General features: G+C 41.5%; 1 protein-coding gene across 1 annotated transcript in view; it reads right to left on the reverse strand.

The window, feature by feature from the left end:
* Positions 1 to 7,722, reverse strand: part of ablim2 (actin binding LIM protein family, member 2) — a 121,622-nt gene extending 113,900 nt beyond the window's left edge. Inside the window, exon 1 of the mRNA XM_028563799.1 lies at positions 7,432 to 7,722. Coding sequence (XP_028419600.1) covers positions 7,432 to 7,444 — 13 coding nt within the window. The 5' untranslated portion in view covers positions 7,445 to 7,722. The remainder of the gene's footprint in view (positions 1 to 7,431) is intronic.
* Positions 7,723 to 10,172: the final 2,450 nt, after the last annotated feature.

Genomic DNA, 10,172 nt, shown 5'->3' on the forward strand with positions numbered 1-10,172 from the left:
CTCTCCTGATGTGACTTGTGGCAGTAATCAGAGCTGACATTAACAGGCTATTCTACCATCATCTATCCCTATCAGTCACTGGTAGTTATTCCCGGTGGTGAAGGGGCTCAATATGTCTCAGCTAAGGATGTAACTGAGAACTAAACACTAACCCAGTTAGTGATAAACAAATGTGCTATTACATTTTTCTGGAATTAAAAGACTGTAGATTGATTTCTCTCAGGGTGTGTTCATGTCGAGCCTGTTCTGAGAGGTTTATTTAAGCCCTGCACCACTCCTGTGGTTTGACCAGGTAAACAATGTCAAACAAAGGCTGCATTAAACAACCACACCGAGACGCCTGGAAATATACCCTGGAAATCCAGAGTTCTCACGAGAGCACAATTTGAATTTGCTCAGCGAGTCACTCTGGCATTGAGTAATGATGCTCATTAACTATGCCCTTGTAGCCGAGCTGCACCAATCACATCGGTGTATCTGATATAGGCGGGCCAGAGGCGAGCTAAACAGATGAAGACAGTTTAATCTACCAGTTAGCTCCTCTGGTAGCTAAGCGTATGGGGCCCTGTGTATTGTTGTGATTGGTCGTAGTGTTAGCCAATTGCGTGCAGTGAGATTTTCAAATGCATGCTTGGTGCCGCCCCTCGAGTTGGGCAATTTTCATTACTCAATGCCAGACCTTTAATCTTTCGGATTTGGGTCTTGATTTCCAGGCTACTGTAAATACACATCTCAGTTTTTTTTTATTCTCAAACAGAGAAGCGTCTTTTTAACCTGAACTGAGGGCTGGCATTTTATTCAGGAATCCTACGGGGTCACGCAGGATTTGGGTAGGATGCCAGGACATACTACATTGCGTTGTTGTGATTAGGGTGGATCAGGACAAGCAGTTGCAAGGAATCTTTTGGGCGATTTTTGTTTTAGGACATAATCTAAACTAGAGAACTCACATTGGATCAGGTATGCTGGTAGGATAGCAGGACACTTCCAATAAATTGTGAGGATCAAGCAGCAACTTTGGGTCTGAAAAGTAAAACTAATGCTGAAGCTCCTTAAAGCTGCAGCTTCAGTCGAAGAAAACAAACCTACTTCTCACTTAATAAACATTTTTATAGAGTTTATAGTCTCAATTGCTAGTTTCAAGTCTTCTTCAATACAGCATGATGTTCATTTAGTAAATGATGGTCCCATTTATTTTAAAATAAACAATATATCAGGGGATGCTTTAGGACCGGTCAATCAGGACTTTATACTTAGCAATGCTAACCATGCTAACACTGGGGACAGTAATAGAGACCTGAACTTGTTTTTGGCCGTTGTCCGTGTTTTCGTCCCTACTTTCCCAAAAACCCAAAGGGTGACGCCACCGATGCTAGGTCCGTTAGTTTTACAGTCTGTGGTCAGGATCGGGAAAAGCCAGCTCCAGAAATCGAGAAACTGGAATAATTATCATCAATAGTTATCATTATAACAAACCATGGCGTAGGGCTGTCCTCAACTAAAGAAATTCTTAGTCGACTAACACTTATACGATTTTGTCGACTAATCGATTAGTTGATTTAATTGACAGAGCTGTGCGCTATAAGAGGTGGTTAAGACTAGAAAAGCACAATATAAATGTAGTTAATTAACCATCTGTAAAACTGAGTTTCTCCACAATTAATCCTACAAAAGCACCACTTTAAATCTTGTGTTTACCATAAATGTGCTCAGAAGTTTCTTGGAAATGAGTAATTAAGCATGAATAAGCATAAAAAATGACTAATCGACTAAAGAAATCTTAGTCGACTAAGACCAAAACGACCGATTAGTCGACTAATCGACTAAGAGGTGGCAGCCCTACCATGGCGTTATGTTTCTATTCGATAAACATGAATTCAGAAAGAAACTGAAAAAACATCTTTGGTTCACACATTACAGCCAAATCATCATCTCACAGCCGAGCTACAATTCAGAACATTTTCGACTTTTACGATTAAGTGGACGATCAGACATAAATGCAACCCTACGGTGCAAAGATCCACTGCCTGTACCCAGGCCTGTACAGCCATCAAAAGAAAGGCTGAGTTTCCTGTTTCAATGCGATCTCCAAGCGGGTCCACAGTCTCCAGGATCACAGCACAACTTTGTTTAAGTGAGACACACACATTCCCCAACCCGGCGAGATGATCAATCACCAAAAGAGATTACTAAAGTTAATTAAAAGTCCATCTAACTTTTGTTAGATCACTCGTAGTTGAACGAGAGCTGCACAGATGAAACGATTAATCGATTAGTTGTTATCTATTAAATGAATCCCTAACTATTTTGATAATCAATTCATCTGTTTGATGAAACAGTTAAAAGTTCTCTGATTGCAGCTTCTTAAATGTGAATATTTTTTTTTAGTTTTTTCACTCCAAACCCTAAATCTAACCCTAGTAAACTGAATATCTTTGAGATGTGGACATAAAAAGACATTTGAGGACGTCATCTTGGGTTTCAAGAAACACTGATCCACATTTTTCACCATTTTCTGACATTTTATAGACCGAACAACTAATGAATTAATCCAGAAAATAATCCACACATTAATCGACAATGCAATATCGTTAGTTAGCCCTAAATTGAACACCCAGTTGCAGGTAGACGATCTTTTCTACTGTGCTTTAAAGTAAATAAGACAAACTCTACATGTGAACCACCCCTGGATAGGTTCTTATACATCCCCTCTTCAAAATGAAATTATAGCTAGACAGCTACATTGAAACGTTGTGTGTACACAGACACACCTGATACTGCTTGTCAGGACCAACTTGCCCCTACATATGGAGACCGGCTGTCATTGTACACAGGTAGAGATCTGCTCATGTCCACTCACACATCCAGGCCACATTCTTCAAAAGTTAAAAGGTCAAACTTTAAAAGGCACCACAAAGAAGAAAGACAAACGTCCCAGACAAACAATGTCCCTTGTTTGTCTCTTTGGCTTGAAGTTTCCAGCAGTGTGTTGATGGATTTCTGCCGTCTTAACTGCCAGACACACTGCAGTACTCTCATTAACAGCTCCAGCAGTGCTGTGCACCATCCATGGCTCTCCTGATTAAAACCGAGGCCCATTCACGCTTGTTAGTTTGAAGAGTTAGAGTCATTAATAAGCTGCAATCACTGTATCCAGGAATATCTTATTTTTGGTTTTGACTAGATTTATTTCAAAGTCAAGTGCCGGAATTTCTCAACTTTTAAAGCAGATGGGTTGTCTTCACACACGCTGAAGAATTTCCAAACAGCTGACATGTTGCAGGTTAATTCACAAGGTTTCCGTGTGCACGTGTGATGCTGATGTTGCGCGATGTTAATCATGCGGCGCCCGAGTGCTTTGTACAACAGGCTGTCTATAAGCAGTGATTGTTAGAGTGCATGTCGAAGAATAGCGCAGACACGCATCGCGAGCGGGCACGTGCGTCACCTGGTCGGAAAAGGGAGAGAAAGGAAAAAGAGACTTGGTGTCCGGAGAATAACCAGCCAGTTGAGATTGCTTGTGTGCGTGCTTGAGAACTGTAAGTCGTATAACTCATGTTGTCAGTTCATTGTTAGCTGGTGATTCCGTTGTTTGTGTTCTTCACCTGCTAGTGAGGTTGCCCGTGGCTGTTGATTCAACATAATGGCAATTGTTGAACGCCCTTGCTCACGTTTGTATTTTATATGCATTATTTACATGCTACAGTAGTTACACTGCATTAAGATAATGTAATTAATAGTGGGTTTATTGTTATTATTTCCTACCCTATATATAATTCCTATGCATTGTGTATGGTAGCCTTTACAATGTTATTTATTTACAGCATTTGACCGGCATAAAATCGGTCAGACTGATTGGCCCGGTTGTCGGTCATTGCCAATCACGTGAAAATCGGCCGGTCAATCGGTGCATCTCTAATTACGAATATGAGAATAATCTGAATTTGATAGGGGTCATGTAAACAGCATATTCCGTTTGGATATTTAGAAAAAGACCTTTTTCCGAATAAAGCATTTTCTGATAAGACATGTGGGATATGCCGATATTATTTAGGTTTTAAAAGCATTCTTTGACATCAACATGGCTTTGAAGACAAGACAAGCATCGCAACGCCAACCTTTTCAAGAAGCTGGTTGAAGGAATGAAAGAGTGTTCACATGGTCCACCACCGGTAGAAAACTTTTTTTAAATCCTATTTTTACATGCTGCATGTAAACAGGAATATTAGTGGAAAATTCACAATACATTCGGAATATTGTCTTTGTCGGAATACGGGCAAAAACCAGAAACATTTGACATGCACATAATATTCTGGTTTTTGCCCTCTTTCATTCCTTCAACCAGCTTCTTGAAAAGGTCAGCTTGCAGCCCTGCAATCTGTAAGCTGCTTGGAAAGTTGGCAAGAGGCCATAAACTGGTAAAACCCTGATTGAGAAGCAGATTCTGAATATATCCAAAGAATGCTTCTAAAACCTGAATAATAACAGCGAATCCCACATTCCTTAACCCGTGTGTTGTCTTCTTGTCGACAAGGATCAAAATTGATGGTCATGGTCAATAAACCTAATTTAAATGATATTATACCATATTGTTGAGTTAACAAAGCAGAAATTATGAATTATTTTGACTATTAGTTAAGATCAGAGGATGTTGAGAGGATCACAGACTGTCAAAGTTCAAAGGACATTTTTTTCAAATGCTATAAAATTGAATGAAAAAAAAAAAATGTAATGGAAAAAAAAATCATTATTATTGTTTTTATGTTGTATGGGTTCCATACAATGTACATCCATGCATCCATGTGGTTTTTGGGCAATTTGATTGAAAGAAACCTATATTTATGATAATGAAAACTTTGAAAACTGGTCAAATTTGAGGAAAACACAAGGGTTATTTTAAAATGCTAAATTCGGAAAAAGGACTTATTCAGAATATCCAAAGGGACCTGTATCAAATTCTGAATATTGTAATTGTTGAAATAATAGTGGAACATTAGTGTGTAGGGCTGTTGGAATGAATTCTGAAAGTTGAATATAAATTGAATAGTAAAAAACAATCAATAATATTCGAATGCTGAAATTACTATTCAAATGTTTTTTATAAATATGTTGGCTAACGTTAGCTATTCTTCCCTCTTCTCATGTCATGTCTGATAAACAATAAGTTACAGGAGTGAGAAACACAAGGCATTGTGAGCTAATGTTCCATACCGAGTAACGGTAGTACAGGGGGGAGTGACAGGCTGCAGATGGAAATCGGAAGAAGGACAGGAAATAGTTTTAACATGACTTTAAAATCAACAGCCACCCTCGACATAACCCTGGAGGACTTTCTCTCTTTTTGATGGAGACAGACGCTGTGTGAACGGAGGGGAGGGGCTGTGTGTGTATGAGAGACGCACGAGCGACAGAGAGATGGAGGAGAGCAGGGAAAGGAAATGCAGCTGAACGAATACGCTGCGTGTTTTAAATAGCGTTACAAATATTATAATAATAACATTACATCATAAAGGATCGTTAGCTAGCTAGTTAGCATACAGTCTCGCTTTGCCAGACCATCCACACACTGAGTGGAGGAGCGTCTGGCTAGTCCACACAGCATTCCTGGATGGGAGAAAAACATGCTCTGGTTTATTGGCATTTCTTTAAACCAATCACAATCATCTTGGGCGGTGCTAAGCTCCGCACGGAGCTGCTGTAAAATAGTCGTGCGAGAAAAAACTCCGATTGAACAGATAGTCTAGCTAGCTGTCTGGATTTACCCTGCAGAGATCTGAAGATCAGTTAACCATAGTCCTCATAAATCCACCAGAGTTTAGAACGCCAACACAAAGGAAGAGGAAGGATACAGACATCGGCGAAAAGACATGCATCAGGTGGAAGGTGGAGGGTGGGGGTGTGACCCTGACCAACTGCCACTTTGCTCGTTTGAAAGCCATGATGTCTCTCTCTCATGGGTGGGCCAAATTCTCAAAGCAGAGAAAGGGGAGGTAACCTTGCTCCTTATGACCTCATAAGGAGAAGATTCCTGGTCGGCCCATCAGAGTTTTCATTTTCTCAAAGGCAGAGCAGGATACCCAGGGCTCGGTTTACACCTATCACCATTTCTAGCCACTGGGGGACCATAGGCAGGCTGGGGGAACGCATATTAATGTCAAAAAAACCTCATAAAGTGAAATTTGGGACCTTTAAATGTCCCAATGCATGACAATTTCACTTTCGCGCTTTCTCGGCTTAAAATTACTCACCGTTGGTCGGCTACAGCTGCTGAACAGGCTACACCGTTGTTTTGCCAAAGTTAAATTGCATGTTTCCATTTTGAGGAAGCCAAACTTGCGGTTTCTGTCATAGGTCTGTCACGGTGGTTGTAAACAGCCGTGGCCCGCTTGCCTCGTCCTCCGGTAAACGCTACCAATTAGCGTGTGTTAGCATGACGCCGTTAGCCAGGACCAGTCGGGATCACTTCACTGGCTGTGTCTCAATTTCTTTTGCAAGTAACCAACTCAGGTACTCTAGCTATATAATTCAACGTGAGTACACAAATGTTGAAATTACTGAAAATGCCTGTCTCTAGTAGCCGTGATAAATTAGCCTGAAGCTAATGCTTACCTGTTCAGGAGGAAATTAGCCAACTAAACTTGGCGTCCTTTTGGGCTCTAAGCTGTCTCCATCTTTCAAATACATCTCCAATATTTACCTGAGGTTTGTTACGTAACCCTAACCCTAACCCTAACCCTAACCCTAACCCTAACCCTAACCCTAACCGGCCTGGCTGTCAAACTGGGCAGTTGATACCAACACACAGGCCAAAACACTAACAGAAATCAAGCATAATCTGTTATTTGCATGTAGACCAAACAGTGCAGTACTGTTACTGCAGGACTTGACAGAACACAGGCTTCAAATCAACACCAGCCCTGTGTTCCATTGGTAACCCCCCCCCCCCCCCACCCCCGCAGGGACAAAGCCGGGTGGGACAGCAGCCCACAGAGCCAGCAGACCCACTCTGGGTGGTTCTATAATCTACATCCTGTCTAATCAGGCCATATGACAGTCTTTTTCACAGGGACACATTTGACACTGTCAGACAACCTCAATGTTGACTAACTGTAGTATCACATATTTGGGTGCACCCCGATGCTGCCTTCATTAGCAGATACAGGATAACACGACATACATTGGTTATCAATTAGGACAGATTTTGAATGCACAGTAGGCCTATACACATTTTACACAGAGGAATATTAGTGTGCTTCCAAAGCAGGTGACACATTGTGTCATTTAGGAAAGAGAAAGCACATACTTATCATTCAACACAGCTACGTTGTAAACCCTGGGAATATTAAAAAACATGTTATTAGGCTATTATGAACAATAACTGTCCCAGGGCATGAGGAAAGCCAGGGCAATCCACAATACAAAAGGTCTCACCAGTGCTGCTCATGGTGCCAGCCAGATGTCTTCTCCAGTCAGATGATGCACAGTCAATAAGCCACTATCCACACTAACAGGACAGGACATGGAAGATGCCCGCAGCCGCAGAGCGCACACGCCTCAGTGCCAGCCAGCAGGATGGATGAAGACAAGTGGACACACGGGAGCGTTGCGGAGAGAGCTTTGCCCGGTTGTCCTGACTGCCGATGCCGCAGAGATGTCCCGACACCGCCGCACTGAGAAGACAAAGTCCCGCAGACACTGCAGCGCACGGTGACAGTGCACGGTGGGTGGGTGTGGGCGTGCGCTGGAGAAACGCGACTAGAGTCAAGCTACATACAAGAGTCAATGGGGTTTCCGGTGTGACGTGTCAAAATAAAAGTGTTCGTACAAGTTAGATCTATTCTGGATTAGTGAAGTCCCAGGGTTCTTCCAGCATATTGTAGGCAGTTGTGCAGCGAAATTTGAAGCAGTTCAATGTTATCTATTGTTTGAGTAATTCACTAGTTTCAGCCCATTGGGTTAGACCACGTTGGGTCTGCTGCTGGTCTGGATAGTTGAGTTGCTACAAAGCTAATTAAGACTATCAGCTCCACACAACTCTCTCTGGATTTCTCAGTATGACTATGTTCAGAAGATGGTGGCGTCCGGAGACTTTCCGGCACAGAAACTCGTGTGAAGATAATGACCTCTTCTGAATAGTCTATCATGTTGTTTTAATCCTCCGTGTCCTCCTTGGCTACTAGCATCTGCATCGAGGAGGGGTGGGGGCACATGCGCTATCACGCCAGGGGTGTGAAACTCAACTTCACTAAGGGCCACACCGGAAAAGGAGAATCGCATCAAGGAGCAGACATTTTCATTTCATAATTTTATTTTCATGCTTTTATTTCAAAAAAGTCAAATATCTTTGACTGTATTATTCCAGGTCTCATATAATCTTCTCACCTACAGTTTGGTCCACATAAAGCCCTAAAAAAAGGCAGCAAATAGTTCCATATAAATCTTAGAATTTAGCAAATCAAGCATAACAAAGATTACATTTTAAAAGTCGACTCACAGCAACCTGTTTCCGAGCTTAAATTTTGGAAACTTTCTGCTTCTGTGGGAATTTCTGGGAGTCTCAAAGTCAGCAAATCTACCAAATTCCGCTCTAAGTGTAGTTGCCGTTTGAAAAACAGTTTCCTGTCTTTTTGTTTTGGTGCACAACTAGGCGGGCCAACATTTATTGTGAACCTAAATTGATATGCGGGCCGGATCAAAACCTGCCAGGGGCCGGGTTCGGCCCGCGGGCCTTGAGTTTGACACGTGACGTAGGCTAAGGCTTGTATCATGTAGACACGCACATACTTAGAATTCCTCATGGGGGCGACAGAAACTACGCACTATAGCTTTAAAATGTAAATAGTCAAACAAATAAGCAATGAATGTTCTTTGCCTTGTTAGAATTCAAGCATTGATCACAATACTGTATTTCACCCCAAATTCATATTCATTTGTAGCCTTTATTTGTTTTTGTATTTTTTTTTTATATAGCCTATCTATACCTATATATATGCAGGCTATTGGTGTACATACAAAAATATAACACTGGGGCGTGAGGTCTGGCAATGACCGACAGTAAACCCACGAACAGACGTGAAATCTCTCCATGTGCATTATTTTAACCTAACTAAGGCCTGGTTCATGGGAATTGCATTAGACTGAAACAAAAAAGGATAATTAGGAGAACCTTCATCCAAAATTCTTTTGGAAGCCAAACAATAGAGAGATACGTCTTCATGAGCCAAGTGTTCCAATGCAATTTCATTTTGCACAGCCAGTACGCTCACATGCTAATTGCTTATTCCCTGCTTTATGCTTTTACTTTGAAGGACTGAATCCAACGCTTGCTTCAGCAGTCAACATCCTCGGGCAGACAGCGCCACTGCGCGGCCGACGCGGCACACATGGGAACTGTAGTATTTAGAAAGAAAAGGCCCGTTTTAACGAGCAGCGTGCCCCTGGTTTTGAACTACAAGCCTGCTCAGAGTAAACACACTGCGTTGTGAAGGCCAGTGGCAGTGACAGAACTGCATTCAATTTTAAAAATAGGTTGGAAAATCAGTTTGAATGTGCTGACATCGTCTCCTGACTGACCTACTGCCTGCTAATAATGTATATTAGAAACATTATTTCAAGGCCTGGAGAAAAAAAGCCATAGGCCTATGTCAAAGTCACAAGATTTATTAAGGTTGCAAGTAATAATTTAAGACAGGGGTCTTCAACGTTTTTCAGGTCAAGGACCCCTTAGCTATGTGTCAAACTCAAGGGCCAAATCCGGCCCCTCACCGCATATCAATTTAGTTTGCGTTTTCTGACCTTTTTTTCCAATGTTTTGGGGGAATTACTGGAATTGTTGGGTCTTTGTAAATGATATATTATCTATATTATATTATCTGTAATAAATGATTTGATACTATAAATAAAATTGAATTGAATTGAATTGAATCCTTAATCTCAAATGTATCTGTGAATGGCTACCATGATTTACCTTACTTTGATTAGTAAAGCCTATCATCAACTTTGTTCATAATTTGTTGTATTCCTGTTAATGTATTTTTTATTTTTTTTACTTGCCGCCCCCCTGCAGTGACTCTGATGACCCCCTAGGGGTGGCAGACCCCTGACAAAGATCTCTGATCTCTGTATTGTTGGTTGGGGGTGGGGGGTATATTTTGTATTTCTAACAGTGTAAG

This window comes from Perca flavescens, chromosome 19, assembly GCF_004354835.1.
Source record: "Perca flavescens isolate YP-PL-M2 chromosome 19, PFLA_1.0, whole genome shotgun sequence".
In the NCBI taxonomy this organism is placed as follows: domain Eukaryota; kingdom Metazoa; phylum Chordata; class Actinopteri; order Perciformes; family Percidae; genus Perca; species Perca flavescens.